Source organism: Bos indicus, chromosome X (genome assembly GCF_029378745.1).
Source record: "Bos indicus isolate NIAB-ARS_2022 breed Sahiwal x Tharparkar chromosome X, NIAB-ARS_B.indTharparkar_mat_pri_1.0, whole genome shotgun sequence".
In the NCBI taxonomy this organism is placed as follows: domain Eukaryota; kingdom Metazoa; phylum Chordata; class Mammalia; order Artiodactyla; family Bovidae; genus Bos; species Bos indicus.
In genome coordinates, this window is record NC_091789.1 from 79,921,379 (window position 1) to 79,946,652 (window position 25,274).

A 25,274-nucleotide genomic window follows, 5' to 3' on the forward strand; every position below is an offset into this window, starting at 1 on the left:
AAATGCAGCTATCTTTATTTAATGAGTGAAGAGTGAACACTCAAAGCTCTACTCTTAACATTCTATTCTTTCATTTATGAAAACAAATAATTATTTTGAAATGTTGCCATAAAACAATTTCAGTTAAGTAAACATTTCTGGAGAGAAAAATTATATGATGGATTTTCCTAGGAATATTTTATCAGGTTTTGTCATTTAAAATCACTGTGATTTAATTTGATTAATCTAAGTTTTTGCTCCCTTTTTAGAAACATCACTTTTTGTGAAAGCCAAACTTTTTAGACATGACTGAACATGGGCTTGCATCTACTCTTACTGAAATGCCTCTTTTAACTCCACTGATCAACGGAGATCCTATACATCAGGTAAGGGTAGTTTTGCTTTTTTTTTTTCATTAAAACTGTTCAAATTTTTATTGAATTCAGTATTAGCTTTTATTTAGAAAAACTGTGTCACTTTTAATGACTGGTCACTTACTTTGCAAGTTTTTAGTCTTTTTATCAACATCTACTTATCTTCTTCTTAACATTGCTTGAGTGATATTTAACACTACCTTAGGTCCCACATTACCTCCTTTTGTGTGGATTTAGATTCTTTTGTAGCCTTTATTGGTAGGCTCAGAAGTCCTGGCAATGTGTCTTAAAGTTATACGACCCAGAGCTTGTTCTGTTGAATGATTTTAAATATGACTCTAAAGCAGATTCAACTTCCTTCATAGTCATTCATAGCTGTAAGTTCAACTTGCTAATATTTAAAAGTATCATTTTGAGCAACAGTGACATCTACCCACAGACTTGGTCTCCAGAAAGAAAGAAGGTGTGATTCAGATTTAGGATTCACCCATTTAAGATAATCTACTGAAGAAACGTCATCTACATATGTAATATAATTTCAGACTTAAATTTAAGACAGTAGGGAAAACCACTACACCATTCAGGTATGACCTAAATCAAATCCCTTTTGATTATACAGTGAAGTAAGAAATAGATTTAAAGGACTAGGTCTGATAGAGTGCCTGATGAACTATGGACAGAGGTTCGTGACACTGTACAGGAGACAGGGATCAAGACCATCCCCAAGAAGAAGAAATGCAAAAAAGCAAAATGGCTATCTGAGGAGGCCTTACAAATAGCTGTGAAAAGAAGAGAAGTGAAAAGCAAAGGAGGAAAGGAAAGCTATACCCATTTGAATGCAGAGTTCCAAAGAATAGCAAGGGGAGATAAGAAAGCCTTCTTTGGTGACCAGTGCAAAGAAATAAAGGAAAACAATAGAATGGGAAAGACTAGAGATCTCTTCAAGAAACTTAGAGATAACAAGGGAACATTTCATGCAAAGATGGGCTCAATAAAGGACAGAAATGGTAGAGACCTAACAGAAGCAGAAGATATTGAGAAGAGATGGCAAGAATACACAGAAGAACTGTACAAGAAAGATCTTCATGACCCAGATAATCACGATGCTGTGATCACTCACCTAGAGGCAGGTATCCTGGAACGTGAAGTCAAGTGGGCCTTAGGAAGCATCACTATGAACAAAGCTAGTGGAGGTGATGGAATTCTAGTTGAGCTATTTCAAATCCTAAAAGATGATGCTATGAAAGTGCTGACTCAATATGTCAGCAAATTTGGAAAACTCAGCAGTAGCCACAGGACTGGAAAAGGTCAGTTTTCATTCCAATCCCAAAGAAAGGCAATGCCAAAATATGCTCAAACTACCACACAAATTCACTCATCTCACACACTAGCAAATTAATGCTCAAAATTCTCCAAGCCAGGCTTCAGAAATACTGTGAACGGTGAACTTCCAGATGTTCAAGTTGGTTTTAGAAAAGGCAGAGGAACCAGAGATCAAATTGCCAACATCCGCTGGATCAAAAAAGCAAGACAGCTCCTGAAAAACATCTATTTCCACTTTATTGACTATGCCAAAGCCTTTGTGGGGATCACAATAAACAGTGGAAAATTCTGAAAGAGATGGGAATACCAGACCACCTGACTTTGGCCACGTGATTGGAAGAACTGACTCACTGGAAAAGACCCTGATGCGGGAAAGATTAAAGGTGGGAGGAGAGGGGGATGACAGAGGATAAGATGGTTGGATCACTGACCCAATGAACATGAGTTTGAGTAAACTCTGGGAGTTGGTGATGGACAGGGAGGCCTGGCATGCTGCAGTCCAGAGGGGTTGCAGAGAGTTGGACGCGACTGAGTGACTGAACTGAACTGAACTGAACTGAATGTGAAAAGGTCTCTGTTTTTCTTCAGAGCTTAAAAAAATGAGCAAATATTGTACTTCTAGCTTATCACTTTGACATGTCAAAAGCAGCCAGTATAAAAATGACCTTATTAAAATTAAAATTACTTTTTACTAGATGGAGAGTTATCTGGATACCACTGTTGGAACACCGTGTACTACTAATTATTCACAAATGATGACTCATCCCAAGAGATATACCAGATGGCCTTCTTGTCCTCAGTACTGGGTACAACAAGTATGTCTGAATTTTTCCTTCAGATAAGTTTAGTTTTCTGTTTTTTATATTTTTGCAGAATTTTTTTTTTTTTTGAGGGATGGAATTTGCGTCCTCCATCTCAATAAACCTATTTCCTATGATCCTATTATATTAAGTTTTACTTGGGTGAGGGAGGACCTGCTCTTACTTAGTGCCTAGTTGTACTCTACTCCTTGAGAATTTTGAGACCTCAATTAGTGATTTTGAATATTTTTTTTCAAAAAGATAATGATGATTTTTTCATAGATTAATAGAAAATATGCCATTAAAGAATGATTTATTTCTAGATTATACTGGTGCACGTTAACCCTGGGGAGATCCTCACCATCAAGTCCAACGATGGGAGCATTCAAAATATTCAAGGTCAGTAAAAGTATGTATGTTGTTTGATATCAAATAGAGGTGAATTTAAATATTAGTGTGAGGTGATTTTACTGGTAATCTAATCCCCTAATATCCTTTCTTGTTTGAGCCATATTGAGTGCTCTTAAGTTTATATACTCCTCATAGGAGCATAATATCAACAGAGCAACCAGGACTCATCTTTCTAGTGTTACTACAGACCTTCATGTAAAGTACTTATAAAAATTAACAATTAATTGAAGAATTACATTTGAAAAAGTCCAGATTTTGGAACTACTCAAAGCCTTTGACTGTGCGAACCACAATAAACTGTGGAAAATTCTGAAAGAGATGGGAATACCAGACCCCCTGACCTGCCTCTTGAGAAGCCTGTATGCAGGTCAGGAAGCAACACTCAGAACTGGACATGGAACAACAGACTGGTTCCAAATAGGAAAAGGAGTATGTCAAGGCTGCATACTGTCACAAGTTGGAATCAAGATTTCCAGGAGAAATATCAATAACCTCAGATATGCAGATGACACCACCCTTATGGCAGAAAGTGAAGAGGAACTAAAAAGCCTCTTGATGAAAGGGAAAGAGGAGAGTGAAAAAGTTGGCTTAAAGCTCAACATTCATAAAACGAAGATCATGGTATCTGGTCTCATCACTTCATGGGAAATAGATGGGGAAAGTGGAAACAGTGTCAGACTTTATTTTGGGGGGCTCCAAAATCACTGCAGATGGTGATTGCAGCCATGAAATTAAAAGACACTTACTCCTTGGAAGGAAAGTTACGAGCAACCTAGATAGCATACTGAAAAGCAGAGACATTACTTTGCCAACAAAGGTCCGTCTAGTCAAGGCTATGGTTTTTCCAGTGGTCATGTATGGATGTGAGAGTTGGACTGTGAAGAAAGCTGAGTGCCGAAGAATTGATGCTTTGGAACTGTGGTGTTGGAGAAGACTCGAGAGTCCCTTGGACTGCAAGGAGATCCAACCAGTCCATTCTAAAGGAAATCAGTCCTGGGTGTTCATTGGAAGGACTGATGCTGAAGCTGAAACTCCAATACTTTGGCCACCTCATGCGAACAGTTGACTCATTGGAAAAGACACTGATGCTGGGAGGGATTTGGGACAGGAGGGGAAGGGGACGACAGAGGATGAGATGGCTGGATGGCATCACCGACTTGATGGATGTGAGTCTGAGTGACCTCTGGGAGTTGGTGATGGACAAGGAGGCCTGGTGTGCTGTGATTCATGGGGTCACAAAGAGTCGGACATGACTGAGGGACTGAACTGAACTGAACAACCACTGATAGTTTTAGACTATCCTCTGATAGGAGACTGGTGAGTGCTTCAGACAACTCATTCATTCATACATTCAACAAGTATTTCATTAATGCCTAGCCTATTCCACCACTAAGCTAAGTTGCTTCAGTCATGTCCAACTCTTTATGACTTTATGGATTGTAGCCCACTAGGCTCCTATGTCCATGAGATTCTCCAGGCAAGAGTACTGGAGTGGGTTGCCATACCCTCTTCCAGGGGATCTTCCCTAACCAGGGATCGAACCTGCTTCTGCAATTCCTGCATTGCAGGCAGATTCTTCACCGCTGAGCCACCTAGGAAGCCCATTCCAGCACTACACTAAACATTTAAGATAGAAAAATGTATAAGAAGGAGGAAATTATTTATATATAACTATTAAAAGTTTGATATCTATATACATGTGTATATAGCAAATGTGCAGCATACAGAATTATTTCAGTAGTAGTACAAAGTTAATAAATATTTACTTCGTTTAAGATTTATTACTGGGGCTTCCCTGGTGGCTCAGTGGTAATGAGTCCGCCTTCCAATGCAGGAGACAGGTTCGATCCCTGGCCCCAGAGGATCCTACATGCCACAGGGCAACTAAGCCCATGCACCACAACTACTGAACCTGTGATCTAGAGCTCGTGTGCTGCAACTACTGAAGTCTGCACACCCTAGACCTTGTGCTCAAGAGAAGCAACCACAATGAGAAGCCCACACACCTCAATTAGAGAGTAGACCTTGCTTATTACAACTAGAGAAAAGCCTGCATAGCAACAAAGACCCAGAAGAGCTAAAATAAATAAATAAATGATTAAAATTTTTTTAAAGATTTACTATTAAGTATTTCAAAGTGCAGTGATTGTTTCTCTTTTTATGCCAATTATTTTGCATCTAAAGGTGATTTTGAGCTATGTCTCAAAATGCTTAGAGATATCATTTAGCATTGGGTTCCGTATGGCTGCTATATACAGTTTACCATAAACTCATCTTTATTATTTTCCCCATTATTAACAGCAAATTACCATTCTAAGCCTTGAAAGCCACATATATTTTTACAACTAAGCACTAATTATAATAATTTCAGATAAACAAAAGAATGATGACATATAAATGCCTCTATTCTATGTTGTATTTTTATTTCCTATGCAATGTGTCTTTAAGATAGTGAGAATACCTGGTATAAATATAAGGCATCACAGTACATCATGAGGAAACACTGGGCTGGAAGAAGCACAAGCTGGAATCAAGATTGCCGGGAGAAATATCAATAACCTCAGATATGCAGATGACACGACCCTTATGGCAGAAAGTGAAGAGGAACTAAAAAGCCTCTTGACGAAAGTGAAAGAGGAGAGTGAAAAAGTTGGCTTAAAGCTCAACATCCATAAAACGAAGATCATGGCATCTGGTCCCATCACTTCATGGGAAATAGATGGGGAAACAGTGGAAACAGTGTCAGACTTTATTTTGGGGGCTCTGAAATCACTGCAGATGGTGGCTGCAGCCATGAAATTAAAAGACGCTTACTCCTTGGAAGAAAAGTTATGACCAACCTAGATAGCATATTGAAAAGCAGAGACATTACTTTGCCAATCATAGTCAAGGCTATGGTTTTCCCAGTGGTCATGTATGGATGTGAGAGTTGGACTGTGAAGAAGGCTGAGCACCGAAGAATTGATGCTTTTGAACTGTGGTGTTGGAGAAGACTCTTGAGAGTCCCTTGGACTGCAAGGAGATCCAACCAGTCTATTCTGAAGGAGATCAGCACTGGGATTTCTTTGGAAGGAATGATGCTAAAGCTGAAACTCCAATACTTTGGCCACCTCATGCAAAGAGTTGACTCATTGGAAAAGACTCTGATGCTGGGAGGGATTGGGGGCAGGAGGAAAGGGGGACGACAGAAGATGAGATGGCTGGATGGCATCACTGACTCGATAGACGTGAGTCTGAGTGAACTCCGGGAGTTGGTGATGGACAAGGAGGCCTGGCGTGCTGCAATTATGGGGTCGCAAAGAGTCGGACACGACTGAGTGACTGAACTGAACTGAACTGTGTAGCATTGGGTCCTTTATGTTATGTTGTTCCTCCCAAATTATTTCACTTTGCTAATTTAGTTAAAAGCCTTCATGTGAAAATTGATTTAAGTTTTTTATATAATATCACTATAAAATATATTTTATGATACAGAATAAAACTTCTATTATTCAACATACAACTATGATAGGTGAGTAAAATGGGTAAGTAAAAGACAACTATGTGTTTGTGCTAAGTCCCTTCAGTCATGTCCAACTCTTTGCTACCCTATGGACTGTAGTCCACCAGGCTCTTCTGTCCATGGATTTCTCCAGGCAAGAATACTGGAGTGGATTGCCATGCCCTCCTCCATGGGATCTTCCCAACCCAGGGATCAAACCCGTGTCTCCCATGTCTCCTACATTGGAAGGCAGATTCTTTACCACTAGCGCCACCTGCAAAGTGAAAAAACAATTATACTGGAAGTAAATACACTAGCTGTGTATTTGGCCAAAATTTTTATGATATAAATTTCACCCAATCCCCGTTATGTGCCTTGGTTATATTTCATCATTTGTGATGAATTTTTATTGATTTATCTGCATTCCTACCTAGTCTCCTATGTAAGTAAACAAGACACAGTTTCAAAATGTCTGACTTGTTAACACTTGGAACTAGTTTTCACTGTGCAAAATTAAATGGATTTTTTTAAACTTATTTAAAATTTTATTAACAATAATTATCTTTTAGGACCTGCTGATGTACCTTTGATGTCGCCAAGTGGTACTTTGCCACCAATATATCTTCCTCCTGGTTACATGTCTCAGGTATACTACTGTAGCTTTCTTTGGTATTTAGCACTAAGCCACCATTTAACAGTTCTTTTTACATTACTGTATGATAAGAGAACTTCTAGAATACCATTTATTTATTCACTTTATTGTTATCACGAATGCTAAAAAGCAATTGCAGTGATGTTTAACCAAACCTACCTAGTTCAGTTCAGTTCAGTCACTCAGTCATGTCCAACTCTTTGTGACCCCATGAACCACCGCACTCCAGGCCTCCCTATCCATCACCAACTCCTGGAGTTTACCCAAACTCATGTCCTGTGAGTCTGAGATGCCATCCAACCATCTCATCCTCTGTCGTCCCCCTTCTACTCCAGCCCTCAATCTTTCCCAGCATCAGGGTCTTTTCCAATGAGTCAGCTCTTCGCATCAGGTGGCCAAAGTATTGGAGTTTCAGCTTCAACATCAGTCCTTCCAATGAACACCAGGGATTTATCTCTTTTAGGATGGACAGGTTGGACCTCCTTGCAGTCCAAGGGACTCTCAAGAGTCTTACCCAACACCACAGTTCAAAAGTATCAATTCTTCTGCATTAAGCTTTCATTTTAGTCCAACTCTCACATCCATACATGACCACTGGAAGTACCATAGCCTTGACTAGACGGACATTTGTTGGTAAAGAAATGTCTCTGCTTTTTAATATGTTGTTTAGGTTGATCATAACCTTCCTTCCAAGGAGTAAGCTTTTATGGATGCAATCACCATCTGCAGTGATTTTGGAGCCCCCCCAAAATAAATTCGGCCACTGTTTCCACTGTCTCCCCATCTATTTGCCATGAAGTGATGGGACCAGATGCCATGATCTTCGTTTTCTGAATGTTGAGCTTTAAGCCAACTTTTTCACTCTCCTCTTTCACTTTTATCAAGAGGCTCTTTAGTTCCTCTTCACTTTCTGCCATAGGGGTGGTGTCATCTGCATACCTGAGGTTATTGATATTTCTCCCAGTAATCTTGATTCCAGCTTGTGCTTCATCCAGACCAGCATTTCTCTGCATAGAAGTTAAATATGCACGGTGATATACTCTGCATAGAAGTTAAATAAGCACGGTGACAATATACAGCCTTGACATACTCCTTTTCCTATTTGGAACCAGTCTGTTGTTCCATGTCCAGTTCTAAATGTTGCTTCCTGACCTGATACAGGTTTCTCAAGAGGCAGGTCAGGTGGTCTGGTATTCCCACCTCTTTCAGAATTTTCCACAGGTTATTGTGATCCACACAGTCAAAGGCTTTGGCATAGTCAATAAAGCAGAAATAGATGTTTCTCTGGAACTCTCTTGCTTTTTCAATGATCCAGCAGATGTTGGCAATTTGATCTCTGGTTCCTCTGCCTTTTCTAAAACCAGCTTGGACATCTGCAAGTTCACGGTTCACGTATTGCTGAAGCCTGGCTTGGAGAATTTTGAGCATTACTTTGCTAGCGTGTGAGATGAATGCAATTGTGTGGTAGTTTGAGCATTCTTCGGCATTGTCTTTCTTTGGGATTGGAATGAAAACTGACCTTTTCCAGTCCTGTGGCCACTGCTGAGTTTTCCAAATTTGCTGTCATTTTGAGTGCAGAACTTTCACAGCATCATCTTTTAAGATTTTAAATAGCTCAACTGGAATTCCATCACCTCTGCTAGCTTTGTTCATAGTGATGCTTCCTAAGGCCCACTTGACTTGATATTCCAGGATGCCTGGCTCTAGGTGAGTGATCACACCATCGTGATTATCTGGGTCATGAAGATCTTTCTTGTACAGTTCTTCTGTGTATTCTTGCCATCTCTTCTCAATATCTTCTGCTTCTGTTAGGTCCATACAATTTCTGTCCTTTATTGAGGCCATCTTTGCATGAAATTTTCCTTTGATATCTCTAATTTTCTTGAAGTGATCTCTAGTCTTTCCCGTTCTATTTCTTTGCACTCGTCACTGAGGAAGGCTTTCTTATCTCTCCTTGCTATTCTTTGGAACTCTGCATTCAAATGGGTATAGCTTTCCTTTTTTCATTTGCTTTTCACTTTTCTTCTTTTCACAGCTACTTGTAAGGCCTCCTCAGATAGCCATTTTGCTTTTTTGCATTTCTTCTTCTTGGGGATGGTCTTGATCCCTTTCTCCTATACAATGTCACCAACCTCTGTCCATAGTTCATCAGGCATTCTGTCTATCAGATCTAGTCCCTTAAATCTATTTCTCACTTCCACTGTATAATCAAAAGGGATTTAATTTAGGTCATACCTGAATGATGTAGTGGTTTTCCCCACTTTCTTCAATTTATGTCTGAAGTTGGCAATAAGGAGTTCATGATCTGAGCCACAGTCAGTTCCCAGTCTTGTTTTTGCTGACTGCATAGAGCATCTCCATATTTGGCTGCAAAGAATATAGTCAATCTGATTTCGGTGTTGGCCCTCTGGTGATGTCCATGTGTAGTCTTCTCTTGTGTTGTTGGAAGAGGGTGTTTGCTATGACCAGTGCATTCTCTTGGTAGAACTCTATTCGCTTTTGCCCTGCTTCATTCTGTACTCCAAAGCCAAATTTCCCTGTTACTCCAGGTGTTTCTTGACTTCCTACTTTTGCATTCCAGTCCCCTATAATGAAAAGGACATCTTTTGGGGGTGTTAGTTCTAAAAGGTCTTGTAGGTCTTCACAGAACCGTTTAACTTCAGCTTCTTCAGCGTTACTGGTCAGAGCATAGACTTGGATTACCGTGATATTGAATGGTTTGCCTTGGAAACAAATAGAGATCATTCTGTCGTTTTTGAGATTGCATCCAAGTACTGCATTTCAGACTCTTTTGTTGACTATGATGGCTACTCCATTTCTTCTAAGGGGTTCTTGCCCACAGTAGTAGATATAATGGTCATCTGAGTTAAATTCACCCATTCCAGTCCATCTTAGTTTGCTGATTCCTAGGACGTCAATGTTCATTCTTGCCATCTCCTGTTTGACCACTGCCAGTTCACCTTGATTCATGGACCTAACATTCAATGTTCCTATGCAATATGCTGTAAGCATCGGACCTTATTTCTATCACCAGTCACATCCACAGCTGGGTGTGTTTTTTGCTTTGGCTCCATCCCTTCCTTCTTTCTGGAGTTATTTCTCCACTGATCTCCAGTAGCATACTGGGCACCTACAGACCTGGGGAGTTCATCTTTCAGTGCCCTATCTTTTTGCCTTTTCGTACTGTTTATGGAATTCTCAAGGCAAGGATACTGCAGTGGTTTTCCATTCCCTTCTCTGGTGGACCACATTCTGTCAGACCTCTCCACCATGACCCATCTATCTTGGGTGTCTCCACACAGCATGGCTTAGTTTCATTGAATTAGACAAGGCTGTGGTCCATGTGATTATATTGGCTAGTTGTCTGTGATTGTGGTTTCAGTCTATCTGCCCTCTGATGCCCTCTCTCAGAGCCTACTGTCTTACTTGGGTTTCTCTTACCATGGACATGGGGTATCTCTTCACAGCTGCTCTAGCAAAGCGCAACCGCTGCTCCTTACCTTGGACGTTGGATATCTCCTCACGGCTGCTGCTCCCGACCCTGGACATGGGGTAGCTCCTCTCAGCTGCCACTCCTGACCCTGGACGTGTGGTAGCTCCTCTCAGCCACCACTCCTGACCATGAACGCTCTCTAGACTGTCTTGTAAATAATGCCTTATTAGTCTAATGAATTTGTATCTCTTCATATTCATTAATACTTCATTGCTCTTGTTTGTTTCTATACATTTTAACCAGTCTTAATTATCTACTACAATTGCTATTGTAAAGGCTTCTGACAGTGTGTGGGCATTATTCCCTAAAATTACTTAGTATTTTTAGTTCAGTAGTATTTCATTGTCAGTTGTCAGACTACAATGGGCACTTTTTTAAAAATTCATTTATTTATTTTATATGGAGGCCAATTACCTTACAATATCGTGGTGAGTTTTGCCATACATTGACATGAATCAACCATGGGTGTACATGTCATGTGTCCCACCATCCTGAACCGCCCTCCCACCTCCCTCCCCACCCCATTCCTCTGGGTTTTCCCAGAGCACCAGCTTTGTGTGCCCTGCTTCATGCATTGAATTTGCACTGGTCATCTATTTTACATATGGTAATATACCTTTCAATTCCATTCTCTCATATCATCCCACCTTCGCCTTTTCCCACAGAGTCCAAAAGTCTGTTCTTTACATCTATGTCTCTTTTGCTGTCTTGCATATAGGGTCGTCATTGCCATCTGTCTAAATTCCACATATATGCATTAATATAATGTATTGGTGTTTTTCTTTCTGACTTATTTCACTCTGTATAATAGGCTCCAGTTTCATCCACCTTATTAGAACTGACCCAAATGCATTCTTTTTTATAGCTGAGTAATAGTCCATTGTGTATGTGTACCACAACTTGCTTATCCATTAGTCTGCCAATGAACATCTAAGTTGCCTCCATATCCTAGCTATTGTAAACAGTACTTCAATGAACATTGGGATACATGTGTCTCTTTCAGTTCTGGTCCTTGGTGTGTATGCCCAGCAGTGGGATTGCTGGGTCGTATGGCAGTTCTATTTCCAGTTTTTTTAAGAAATCTCCACACTGTTCTCCATAGTGGCTGTACTAGTTTTCATTCCCACCAACAGTGTAAGAGGGTTCCCTTTTCTCCACACCCTCTCCAGCATTTATTGTTTGTAGACTTTTTGATGGCAGCCCACAATGGGCACTTTTTTAAACTTCCTCAAATGTTTATCAAGTACCTAAAATGGGCAGAGAGCTTTGACTCCTACAGAGATTAATAAGATATTACATGGTCTCAGAAATTTTATAATTGAGACTATGTCTTTTTCTATTGCTTGGCTGTGGAGATCAAGAACATAGTAAAGTCAATATGTGTATGTGTTCTTAGTCACTCAGTCATGTCCGACTCTTTGAGACCCCATGGACTACAGCTTTGATGGCTCCTCTGTCCATGGGGATTCTCCAGGCAAGAATACTGGAGTGGGTTGCCATGCCCTCCCTCCATAGGATCCTCCCAACCCAGGGATCGAACCCAGGTTTCCCATATTGCAGGTGGATTCTTTACCATCTGAGCCACCAGGGAAGCCCAAGAATACTGACTGGAGTGGTTAGCCTATCCCTTCTCCAGGGGAACTTCCCTACCCAGGAATCGAACTGGGGGTCTCCTGCATTGCAGGAAGATTCTTTACCAGGGAAGCTCAAAAGTCAATATAATATGGTTTAATTTTAAATGGAATTATCTATTTAAGCAATGTCTAGCAAAAATATAAATGCATGTACCCTTTCATCCAGCAGTTCTACATTGAGGAATTTATCCAAAGACGTATTTTTACAAATGTGGAATAATAAATGTACAAGAATTATTTGTGTTTATTTTTGTGTATGGTGTTAGAAAGTGCTTTATTTTCATTCTTTTACAAGTGGTTGACCAGTTATCCCAGCACCACTTGTTAAAGAGATTGTCTTTCTCCATTGCATATTCTTGCCTCCTTTGTCAAAGATAAGGTGTCCATAGGTGCGTGGATTTATCTCTGGGCTTTCTATTTTGTTCCATTGATCTTTATTTCTGTCTTTGTGCCAGTACCATACTGTCTTGATGACTGTAGCTTTGTAGTAGAGCCTGAAGTCAGGCAGGTTGATTCCTTCAGTTCCATTCTTCTTTCTCAAGATTTCTTGGCTATTCAAGGTTTTTTGTATTTCCATACAAATTGTGAAATTATTTATTCTAGCTCTGTGAAAAATACCATTGGTAACTTGATAGGGATTGCATTGAATCTATAGATTGCTTTGAGTATTATACTCATTTTCAAAAATAAACTCAAAATGGATTAAAGATCTAAACATAAGACCAGAAACTATAAAACTCTTAGAGGAGAACATAGGCAAAACACCTTCCGACATAAATCACAGCAGGATCCTCTATGACCCACCTCCCGGAATATTGGAAATAAAAGCAAAAATAAACAAATGCAATCTAATTAAAATTAAAAGCTTCTGCACAACAAAAGAAAGTATAAGCAAGGTGAAAAGACAGATTCAGAATGGGAGAAAATAATAGCAAATGAAGCAACTGACAAAGAATTCATCTCAAAAATATACAAGCAACTTCTACAGCTCAACTCCAGAAAAATAAATGACCCAATCAAAAAAATGGGCCAAAGAATGAAATAGACATTTCTCCAAAGAAGACATACAGATGGCTAACAAACACATGAAAAGATGCTCAACATCACTCATTATCAGAGAAATGCAAATCAAAACCACTATGAGGTACCATTTCACGCCAGTCAGAATGGCTGCGATCCAAAAGTCTACAAGCAATAAATGCTACAGAGGATGTGGAGAAAAGGGAACCCTCTTACACTGTTGGTGGGAATGCAAACTAGTACAGCCACTATGGAGAACAGTGTGGAGATTCCTTAAAAAACTGGAAATAGAACTGCCTTATGACCCAGCAATCCCACTGCTGGGCATACACACTGAGGAAACCAGAAGGGAAAGAGACACGTGTACCCCAATGTTCATCGCAGCACTGTTTATAATAGCCAGGACATGGAAGCAACCTAGATGTCCATCAGCAGATGAATGGATAAGAAAGCTGTGGTACATATACACAATGGAGTATTACTCAGCCATTAAAAAGAATACATTTGAATCAATTCTAATGAGGTGGATGAAACTGGAAACTATTATACAGAGTGAAGTAAGCCAGAAAGAAAAACACCAATACAGTATACTAACGCATATATATGGAATTTAGAAAGATGGTAACAATAACCCTGTGTACGAGACAGCAAAAGAGACACTGATGTATAGATCAGTCTTTTGGACTCTGTGGGAGAGGGAGAGGGTGGGGAGATTTGGGAGAATGGCATTGAAACATGTATAATATCATGTATGAAATGAGTCGCCAGTCCAGGTTCGATGCACGATACTGGATGCTTGGGGCTGGTGCACTGGGACGACCCAGAGGGATGGTATGGGGAGGGAGGAGGGAGGAGGGTTCAGGATGGGGAGCACGGGTATACCTGTGGCGGATTCATTTCGATGTTTGGCAAAACCAATACAATATTGTAAAGTTTAGAAATAAAATAAAATTAACAACAACAACAAAAAAAAAAACCACAATGGGGTACAATTTCATGCCAGTCAGAGTGGCTGTGATCCAAAAGTCTACAAGCAATAAATGCTAGAGAGGATGTGGAGAAAAGGGAACCCTCTTACACTGTTGGTGGGAATGTAAACTAGTACAGCAACTATGGAGAAGAGTGTGGAGATTTCTTTAAAAACTGGAAATAGAACTGTCATATGACCCAGCAATCCCACTGCTGGGCATACACACTGAGGAAACCAGAACTGAAAGAGACACGTGTACCCCAATGTTCATTGCAGCACTGTTTATAATAGCCAGGACATGGAAGCAACCTAGATGTCCATCGGCAGACGAATGAATAAGAAAGCTGTGGTACATATACACAATGGAGTATTACTCAGCCATTAAAAAGAATACATTTGAATCAATTCTAATGAGGTGGGTGAAACTGGAGCCGATTATACAGAGTGAAGTAAGCCAGAAAGAAAAACACCAATACAGTATACTAACGCATATATATGGAATTTAGAAAGATGGTAACGATAACCCTGTATGTGAGACAGCAAAAGAAACACAGATGTATAGAACGGTCTTTTGGACTTGGTGCAGGGGGAGGATGATTTGGGAGAATGGCATTGAAACATGTATAATAAATATCATATAAGAAACGAATGGCCAGTCCAGGTTCAATGCAGGATACAGGATGCTTGGGGCTGGTGCACTGGGATGACCCAGAGGGATGGTATCAGGAGGGAGGTGGGAGGGGGGGCCAGGATGGGGAACACGTGTACATCCATGGCAGATTCGTGTTGATGTATGGCAAAACCAATACAATATTGTAAAGTGAAAAAAAAAAAAGAAAACTTTAAAAAAAAAGAATTATTTGTTATAATACTGTTTGTAATCACAAAAGGCTGGAAACAACCCACAAGCATGTCAATGGAGGACTGTTGAAGTATATCCATTTAATGAGATAATGGGGAGCACTAAGCAAACAAGCAGCAATGCAAAAAAAAAAGAGGGGGGGGGGAAGCCCTATGTATGATATAGAAAGATCTTCAAGTTATATTTCTATGTGTAAAAAACAAACTACAGAATGTGCAAATAATGCTATCTGTATGGAAAAAGGAGGAAAAGCAAGAATCTCTATTCTTATTTGCTTGCAAGGCATAAAGAAATTCTGAAAGTTTTCATAAGAAACCAAGAACAGTAGCAATCTACTGGAGGGAAATAAGGTTTAGGAGGGAAACTCTTCATGTATTTTTTATACATTATGGTTTTGAACCATGACAATATATTATCTATTGTCAAAAGTTATATTTTTAAAAATGTACAGAAAAGGAAGAAATATCTTGCCTCCCACTTGACATAGTTTTACTTCATTATTGGTGTTTGATCCTTTATGATTTTACAGCACAGAATAAAAATCTAAAACATAGTAGGAAAATGCTGATTTTTATGGATTCTAATATGTTTATGACTGTTTTCCATCTTAGGTGGTGGAAGAAAATGGGATTCGAAAAATTATCATTGTGCCTCAGACAATCGACTACTACACGACCATGTCTGCTCCTATACAAGTACCACACTTCATAGCACCAACTTTTATGTATCCACAAGCCACTCAACTCATATATCCCACATCTCAAGGGGAGTTTCTGCCACCTTACATTCAAGAGCCTGTGCCACAGCAGCTGCCACCACCACCACTGCTGCCACCACCACCACCGTTGCCACCACCACCACCACTGCCACCACCCCCAGCAGCATTTATATATCATGAGCAACATGGTAGTATATAATATTCTTAAATAGGAGAATTTTTTAGTTTGTTAAAATTAACAGCTGTGGGCAACTATTAAAATTTTAAAAGTAGAAGACATATTTCAATAAATGATTGCATTTCATGCATATATATTATGATGGATAATAAGAGGCATTGGTTTATGTCTTATGCAAAATGCCCATAAACAGAATTTTCTATAAATTTTTTGTACTTTGATATAGCATGTGATTTATGATATTTATTTTACTGACTGGATCTATAGAATCATATTGAAAAATCATAAAAGAATGTTTTCATTATTAATGGCATACAGTGGTATTATAAAAGACACACTATAATCATCTTAAAAACCTTAAAATTTGGAAGTAGAGTTACTCCCTAGGAAAACACTATCTGTATTTGCTCATGTTTTTCTTTCTGTATATTTCAGTACATAATAAATACACACATTAACCTAACATCTGTATTAAAGCAAAGTCGATTTTTTTAAGTAAAGCATGGTTTATGAGTGCTTTTGGTGGTTTGAAAAAGATTTTAAAGATTTTGAGATATGTAATTATTGTAATTATTAAGCAGTATTCGTTATTTCTTTTAGAAACCTATTCCCATGGAACAGCAAATTATAACCAACTTGACGAAAGGGCTGGTAAAATGGAAGAACATATGAAGAAAGAAATGCAAGAAAGCCAGATTGATGGACACAAAAATAGCTGTATGATTACCAACACCTCACTGCTTTTGAACCAAGCTAATGATTATTCCAGTATTCCTGGTACTCTGAGCACTTACACTGTGGACTATGCTCCAAGCACCTGCACTGTTGACAGTACTTCAAGCACCTACACTGTGGACAATACTTTCAGCACTTACACTGTAGACAATGTTCCATGCACCTACACTATCAAAGACACTTTGAGTACCTGCACTGTGAACAATGCTCTGAACATTTACACTGCTGACAATACTCCCAGTACTGACACTGTTGACCACCCTTCAAGCACTTATTTTACTGACAATACTCCCTTGAATTCTTCCACTGACCATGCTTCTAATATTTCCACCACAGACACTGATCTGCACCCTTCCACCAGTGAAAATAGTGGTCAGAGCCCTTCCAGCACTAATTATGCCTCCAAGACTTCCACCTCTGACAGCACTCCCACACCACCACCTATTGACAGTACTCCAAGCTCTTCCATTCCTGACAGTGCTCCCAACCCTCCCATCTCTGAAAGTGCTCCAAGTACGTCTGCCACCGATGTTGCTCTCAATACAGACAATGCAACCAGCACTTCCAACGCTGCTAGTGCTCATGTTGAAATTGGTCATGAAAACAAATGCATCAACCCAGGAAGTGAAGACATCAAGCAGAAACCAGGTGGAAAACGAAGCAAGAGTCCATCATCAAATACTGCAGAAAAAGGTAAGGTGAGGATTTTGGTTTTGTCACCAGTGAACAGACATCCTAATGTTAGGAGTCTCAGGGCATTTTAAATATCTAGGTGCCATTTTCTGCTTCCATTTCTGGTTGCCTTTTTTGTACCCTTACTTCCCAATTCTTAATAAAACCACAATTAGGCTGCCTTTTTAAATTATGGAGAAATGACCATCTTCATACAAAACATGTCAGGTATTTTATATACATATCACATAATTTTTTCTAGTTATCTGCCAGTAAAACATTGAAAACTACTCTATCATCCTAAAAAGTTCACAAGATTTTATTTAAATTGAGGACTTTAGTTCACCTTTTGTTAGAGTTTATTTAATGGCATACGTTTTAGACTGCTTTCTTATTTTAAAACTTTTAATGTAAAATGCTAATAGGTGTTAGTAGATCTCTTGGTGATGATATATTTGTAGTTGGGTAATGGGCATCTACCTTTATCTTGTTTTTGCCAATGTAATATTTTGTTTTGGGTTGCTTTTCTACTTTTAGAATGCAGAACAGAACATGGAAAGTCTTGCTGTTTCAGCATTGAGAAACCTGTAGTAAGTAACTAAAGAGAATATTTAAGTATTTATTTTCATTTGCTTTGTCACTGTAAAACATGAAAATTCACTGATATTCTTCCCTAGCACAATTTTAATTTGAAGCCTTTACCTGGATATAATTTCATAATCTTCTTTAGCTGTTAAGTACATAAAGATCCAGTGCGGCATTGTTAAAGATAATATTAATGGCTCATTGTTTAGTCACAGTATTTAAGCACCTAATATGAAAAGAATGATATACTTAGCATCAAACAAGGTTTAGGGAAAGATTACCCCATAAATTACAGATTATAATTTTTAAGTATCCTACTTGAATTCTTGTTATTTGTTTTAGGTTTCTGATATTCAGACAAGCTCTGCTGTTATTTCATGGAAGACACATGGTTCTGAGAAATGCAATCATACTAAATCTCCTGTAACATTTGAATTAGAAATATCTAACAGTGGTAAAAATGGAAAATATATAAATGTATATATGTAAGTCTCTTTTTAATCATCTCTCACTTCTCATAATTCAATTCAAATATGCTCTCTAAACCTTAGCTTATACCTAAGCTAAGTACTAAAGATTTTTCTGCAGTTTTTTTCAAGCTTTGGGTGTAATTTTCTACAGAAATAGTTTTATAAGTGGTGGTAGGTTGCCGGGTCGATTCACAAAATTCACTGAATCATAGGTATTTTCGAGCTGAAGGGAACCTTAGATATCAACTGCTCCATTCTCTTCAGTTTACAGATGTCTTATATGACAAGTTTAGACTTGGGAAATAAAGATTTCCTCTAATTCTCCCTTCTCTTTTTTCACTTAAGGAAACATGATGGTAGGCCTTTGTGTACACAAGGGAGGTAAGGCTTTCCCAGGAATTTCATTACAGGAGCTCATTATAATGCAGAACTATGATAGCATAAGGAGAAGGAAATGGCAACCCACTCCAGTCTTCCCGCCTGGGAAATCCCTTGGACAGAGGAGTCTGGTGGGCTACAGTCCATGGGGTCGCAAAGAGTCAGATATGACTGAGCAACTGAGCACTCGGCACGTGATAGCAGGAGAATGAGTTTAGGTATGTGCTTAGAAGATAGAAACAGGACTAGAGAGAATACAGTGGAGGACACAGTAAGAGCATAACCAAACACTTCCAACACCTTTTCAACTGGATAGGGACATGCAATCTGAAAGAGAACAAGCTGAGAGAAGCACAATGGAAAGGAAATTCTACACAGGAAAGAAAGAGAAGTTCTTTTGCCTACTAAACAACTAAGCAAGAAATAAGTCAGAGATCTCGAGCTGTCTTACAGCACTTTAAAAATCATAAACATCTTAAATTTTATTTGCTAGAATTTATCATCTTTATTCAGAGACTTGAAGTGAAAATTTAAATGTAATTATGTAAAGTTTTATTTCTTTTATAATTAACAACTAGAAATTTTAATTTAAAAATTATAATACACAATCTTCTATATTGAGTAGAGTGATGAAAAGATGTAAAATGTGATGAAAAGCTATGTATAAAATTAAGTTTTGCATGAATTTACATAATAGTCTTTTTCTGGTATTATGTATTCCACAAAAGTCATTGTTTTTTATAAAAATATACTTTGTCTATTCCTCTTATTACCCTACAACCTTGAGAGACCTTCGCTTAGAAGCATAGGTCTTTGCTTAGAAGTAACAAACTTTTAGCTCTTTTCAGAGGCTATTTCAGGGTTTAGAAGCTCAGGAAGCTCCTTGAGGTGGTAGAGTACACCAAAGTACTTATGAGTATTTACTCAGGAAGATGTAGGTATAGGAGCACAGCCACTTTATCCACTGTAGCAGATAGGTGGCCACCCCCAAAAGACTGCTCTGTGTGAACAAATAAATTGCACGATGCATGGTGTCTTTGAGGCTTTTCATATGAACATAATTTAAAATAAGCTAGTTAAAGACAAATCTGTATTATTACAGTGTGAAGAAGCTGTAGCAATAAAATAAAATTCCACTTCCTAAAGGTATATTAACTTGGCATGCAAGTAAAGAATTTTGAATTATTAATATCACATATTTTGCATTCTTATAAAATCTGTTAAAGTTATCTAAACTTAAAGGAGAATTGTGCTTCTTTATCAGTTGAATATATAAGATTAAGATTGTTACTTAGTTTTTAAATGTGTGTGAGATCTGTTATAATCAAAGGTTATCTCCACAGCGGTGATGAATTTACATTTACTCTACTTGATCTACAGCCATTCATGGCTTATTTTGTAAGGTAAGTACTCCATCCTATACAACCTCCCTCCATCATATAGCCAGTCCCACTCCTGAGTCTGTATCAGGTCACTACCTATGATTCCTATAGTCAGCCTTGCTACTTGCTAACAGAGTGGTCTTTCGTTCAAGTTTCAAAACAAGCCCCTACAAATCCAGCATTAGTTCACTTTCTTTCATTTAAAACAGGTAAGAGGGTGGTTTGGGAGCCATTATTTGCAAGGATACAGCTTCGTTCAATTGGAAAATTTTTTATAATTAGCTCCTAAGAAATGTATCTGGAAACTCAAGTATGCAATTTAGTACATATGTTAGGATAAATATTTGAATGCTTACAACAATTGTCATTACATTTTTAGAATTACAACTGTAAGAGGCTCAGCACACAGAACTGTGTCTAAAGTGGTTAGCTTCACAACTCCAGGTTTCAAACCAGACCCTCCACTTGCACCCAAACTGATTAACCGATCCAAGAGCAGCCTGAATTTACAGTGGAAAGTAAGGATTTTACTGCCAAAATACCTCAAAATGTTTTTTAATTTAAAAACATTCTTTCTACTTTGCCTTGAATGTTAAATATGAAATTTTGCATGCTTCATCTGACCTATTTCCCTAGCACTTTTCCATCTCCATAATCATCTTTCTCTTTCTGTCTATATAAAGCATCAAGTAAATGATAAATGTCAATCAGAATTTCAATAACTAATGAAAGTTGAAATGTCAATTTCTATAACCTAAATACATTTGTAATTGTGGCTACCAATAAGTCTTCCTCTCAATTTACTTTGAGTACTAACTTTCTTCCTTGCATAAAATTTAGGAAGCACAACAAAACATAAAATTTGGCATGTCCTATAGACTGTAAAAAGTACACTTTAACTTTAATATCTGAATTACTTCAAAAATAAAATGCAAACAGATTAATTTTACAGTGATTTACTTTAGTCGTATATACGTGTGTGTGCTGTGTAAAAATAGCTCATCATAATTTTATCTTTCTGATATTTTTAGGGTTCCAATGGTAATGGTTCCAAAATAAACAGCTTCTTTTTGGAATGGGATGAGGTAAGCAGTTTTACTTTTTTAAAGCACTTATTTGTAAATTATTAATATTATGAATTTTTATTTGAAACATTTTATAATGTTCTAATATTTTATGTATATTATTAAGGGCAAAGGTGAAGACTTCAAAAGTTGCTATATAGGTACCATGAAACAGCACAAGATCCTTAAACTGAATGCTTCTACAAAATATTCATTCAGATTAGCTGCAAAAAATAAGTTCGGCTTGAGGTACGTTGAACTACTACAATATTTAAAAGTCTATACTTCAGTAAGAACTTGAAACTAATTTTTCCATCTTCATTTATTTTTCAGTGATTTCAGTGAAATAGCAGTCTTCCATACATCAGGAATTATGCCTCCAACACCTTCACCCCCTAAGCTGAAAGAAGCAGGAATCTGTAATTTGTCACTAGAATGGTGTGCCCCAACTAACACAAATCCAAATGACAGTCTTACTTATGTACTAGAAATGGAGGAAGCAGGATTTGTAAGTTTTTCTTTCATATCCTTTAGTCTTCAACTTCAGTCTTAGGTATATTTTATACACATTTTACTCTGAAAAAAAATAAGATTTTATTAATTTAATTAACTTACTTTCATCAAAGTACATGATTCCTGAGTCTCAGTGTTCTGGATGGGACCAGTGCAGAGCCAAGGTTAAGCAAGCCTATACAGGGAGATCTTAAGGTATCCAAGTCCCTACAAATAAGGTAGAAGCAGCAACAGCTGTAACAACAGAACAGAGACTCAGAGAAGTGTATTAGTTCTTCAACTTTGCACCTATCCTGGACAAACTTGCATGGTCACACAGCTGTCCTACATACTTCACCAGGGCAAGCCATTTCCTCATCTCCCTGAATCTTTGATGTGGATGGAGGGCAAATTGTTTCATTCCATTCCAAACATTCAAGTGTATACTGAATAGACTAGTCAACTTAAAAAGCAACCACATTTTAAATAAAACAACTAATTAGATTTTTTGTGTAAGTAATATGTTAAGTGCCTTCATAGGCCTTTACAGAGAAGTAAAATATGCTACCTGTCCAGATAAGCCTGGATCCCCTAAAAAAACCATATATAAAGGGAAAGATCCATGCACACAGAGTAAAAATTGGATGGGGTAAGTAATGTTTTTCTATTTTAAAACTTACTCTAAATATTAACTATTGAGAAAAAAATCTTCCTCTAATTGCCCTCAGCTTTACAAAGTAGTAAAACATTAAAACATTATCTCATTACATCCTGAAAAAAAGAGCCCTTTAAAGTAGAAATTATCTCTATTTTTTTTATACAGAGAAACTGAATTTCAGAGTCTAAGGGGCTTTCTCAGAACCACCCAGATGGAAAATAAGTTGAAGTTGGAACTTGAACCCAGGCCTGTCTCATTCCTAAATCCATTGTCTTTCATTTCCAGGGGTTAGGTTTTAAACCTCAATACAATGGAGAAGATCTTTCATGCACTATAAGAAATCTTCAGAGAAGTACTACATACAAATTCAGGGTATGTGGCTATAATGTATAACTTGTATCATATTTTAATATAAAAGTATACACTTCACTAAAGATAAAAATGAGTGTCTTTTGGGGTTGAAATGAAACCTTTTTGTATTTAGTTCTCAGAAATTTTCAAGTAACTTGCTTTACAGTGTTATTTACAAACTGCACATTTTCAAATCACATTTATTTCCAATGGTCAACCAAAGTATTCTCTTTTACTCAAGCAGATCTTTGCCTGCAATGCAGAAGGAAGAAGCAACCCCAGTAGAGAAGTAAAATATGCTACCTGTCCAGATAAGCCTGGATCCCCTAAAAAACCATATATAAAGGGAAAGATCCATGCACACAGAGTAAAAATTGGATGGGGTAAGTAATGTTTTTTTATTTTAAAACTTACTCTAAATATTAACTATTGAGAAAAAAATCCTCTAATTGCCCTTAGCTTTACAAAGTAGTCTCTTAATCATTTGTATATTAAATATTTTACCATATAAATGTTCCATTATAAACTATGTTCTTTTTTCTAGTTCTCTATTGCTATCTCATTAATTCATATATGAACAAATTACTGAACTTTATATGAGCCTTTAAAATTATGGTTATTACAAGTAAGATTATATCTAATACAGAGGCTGTAATTAGGACACACTGATGATAAATATCAACTTGACAGGATATTATACAAATTATTTTGCCTCTAAACTGGAAAAATCCACTTTAAGGTACATACAATTAGCATTTCAGTCTCTTCCAAAGAACTTTAAAATGTTACTTAAGTAACATTCTAACAATGTAATTTGATTATGTTCTTATGATCTTTATTAATATCTGAATATTAATATCCTGTTAAGTTCCATGTTTGCATTTTTCTTCCATGAAAAATCTTAATTTATAAGATAACATTGCAATGAAAGACTTTTAAGTTTACGCAAGAATAATTTTAATTTTATTTCTCTTTTTCAGAACCACCCGAAGATAATGGTGGGACAAACATTTCAAGTTACAGTTTAGAAGTTAGGGAGAATTTGGATGGTAAGGCATCATAATTTTTTAACGTTTCATTCTGAAATAATTTTAGACTTTCCTAGAAGCTGCAAAAAATAGTATAGAGAATTCCCATGTGCAACCTTCACTTAGCTTCTCCTAATATTAATATCTTCGTGCAATATCATAGAGCAATTATTCAAAGCCAGGAAATTGTCACTGGTATAATACTATTAACTAAACCCCAGAACTTACTTGGATTTCTCCAGGTTTTGATAATAAATCATATTTACTAACTGATCTAGTATGATTTTATGGTTAATTCTATGGGGAATATAATTAATTACTGTAAGTAGGTGATTGGACAGTAGTTAACTTCCAAAATGGTATATACATGAGATAAGATTTATAAGCTACCTATAAAAATTGGACAAATTTGCTTCTATCCCTTCAGTGAATTTCTGGAACATAATCTACAATGGAACCACAACGGAATTTCTATACAATCACCTGCAACCTGGTACTACATATAAATTAAGAGTCTTTTGCACTTCACCTATAGGCCATAGCCAGGTGAGAAAAGAGAGAAAGAAAAGTTTTTAAATTGAGTATTGAAATGAATTGTATAATATTACTAAATGTTTTACAAAATTAAACTTGAATTCAGTAGCCATAAGGTACTTTGTATTTTTCTTAGCCTTCAGATATATTGACTGTTCAGACACCTAATCTTTCTCCTGCATCTTGCCGTCCTCCACCCTTGAATGGTAAAGTGCAGTCCAAAGAAAGCAACATCCAATGCAGTAAGGCTTCTTCTGTGATTTGAATTACTGACTTAAATTTCCTGTTTTGTAACTTCTGATTTTTATATTGATATATTTAGTTGGCCAAAAAGTTTCTTTGGTTTTAAGTAAAAATTAAAGACACATTTTTCATTTTTACCAAGAACTTAATTGAACAACATGTTCACAGTTTTGTTCCACTGCCTTCTGCCATTTTTCAGGCAACTTCATAACTCCATCTTCCCAAAACTTTCTTTTTGAGCAAAAGACTGTTCCAGGTGCCTTTTACAGTATTCCAGGGAATTTAAATTTTTTCTATTAAGAGAATTTTATAAACACTGAAATAAATGGAAATCTGAAGGTGAAATGTCTGGTAAATATAGCAGATGAATTAGGACTTCCCCGACAAGCTGTAACTGTTTTTGCCTGGTCACCAAAAAATGTGCAGTCTTGTATTATACTGATGGAAGATTATATGTTTTCTGTTGATTAATTCTGGTGCTTTTCATCAAGTGTGGCTTTTAGTTGGTCTAATTGGGAGCAGTACTTATTGGAATTAATCATTTGGCTTGCCAGAAGGAGCTCATAATACAGGACTCCCTTCCAATCCTACCATGTACACAATATCACCTTCTTTGGATGAAGATGCCTTTGGTGTGGTTGGTAGTGGTTCATTTCATTCAACTCATGATCTCTTCCATTCCACATTATTGTACAGTATCCACTTTTCATCATCCATCACAATCTGTTTTTAAAACAGAATGTTTTCATTATGTTTAAATACAGAATCATGTGAGGAATTACGATCA

The 25,274-nt window shown here is 37.4% G+C and overlaps 1 protein-coding gene across 1 annotated transcript in view; it reads left to right on the forward strand.

The window, feature by feature from the left end:
• The first annotated feature begins 284 nt into the window (after positions 1–284).
• LOC109554851 (fibronectin type III domain containing protein 3C1-like) overlaps positions 285–25,274 on the forward strand; it is a 65,448-nt gene continuing 40,458 nt past the window's right edge. The window contains exons 1-18 of the mRNA XM_070785055.1: positions 285–365; positions 2,372–2,491; positions 2,800–2,875; positions 6,938–7,014; positions 15,611–15,905; positions 16,496–17,323; positions 17,840–17,892; positions 18,230–18,372; positions 20,079–20,138; positions 20,497–20,635; positions 21,149–21,202; positions 21,309–21,430; positions 21,515–21,689; positions 22,617–22,703; positions 22,927–23,065; positions 23,663–23,731; positions 24,138–24,256; positions 24,381–24,486. Of these exons, the coding sequence (XP_070641156.1) occupies positions 285–365; positions 2,372–2,491; positions 2,800–2,875; positions 6,938–7,014; positions 15,611–15,905; positions 16,496–17,323; positions 17,840–17,892; positions 18,230–18,372; positions 20,079–20,138; positions 20,497–20,635; positions 21,149–21,202; positions 21,309–21,430; positions 21,515–21,689; positions 22,617–22,703; positions 22,927–23,065; positions 23,663–23,731; positions 24,138–24,256; positions 24,381–24,486 (2,743 nt within the window). The remainder of the gene's footprint in view (positions 366–2,371; positions 2,492–2,799; positions 2,876–6,937; positions 7,015–15,610; positions 15,906–16,495; positions 17,324–17,839; positions 17,893–18,229; positions 18,373–20,078; positions 20,139–20,496; positions 20,636–21,148; positions 21,203–21,308; positions 21,431–21,514; positions 21,690–22,616; positions 22,704–22,926; positions 23,066–23,662; positions 23,732–24,137; positions 24,257–24,380; positions 24,487–25,274) is intronic.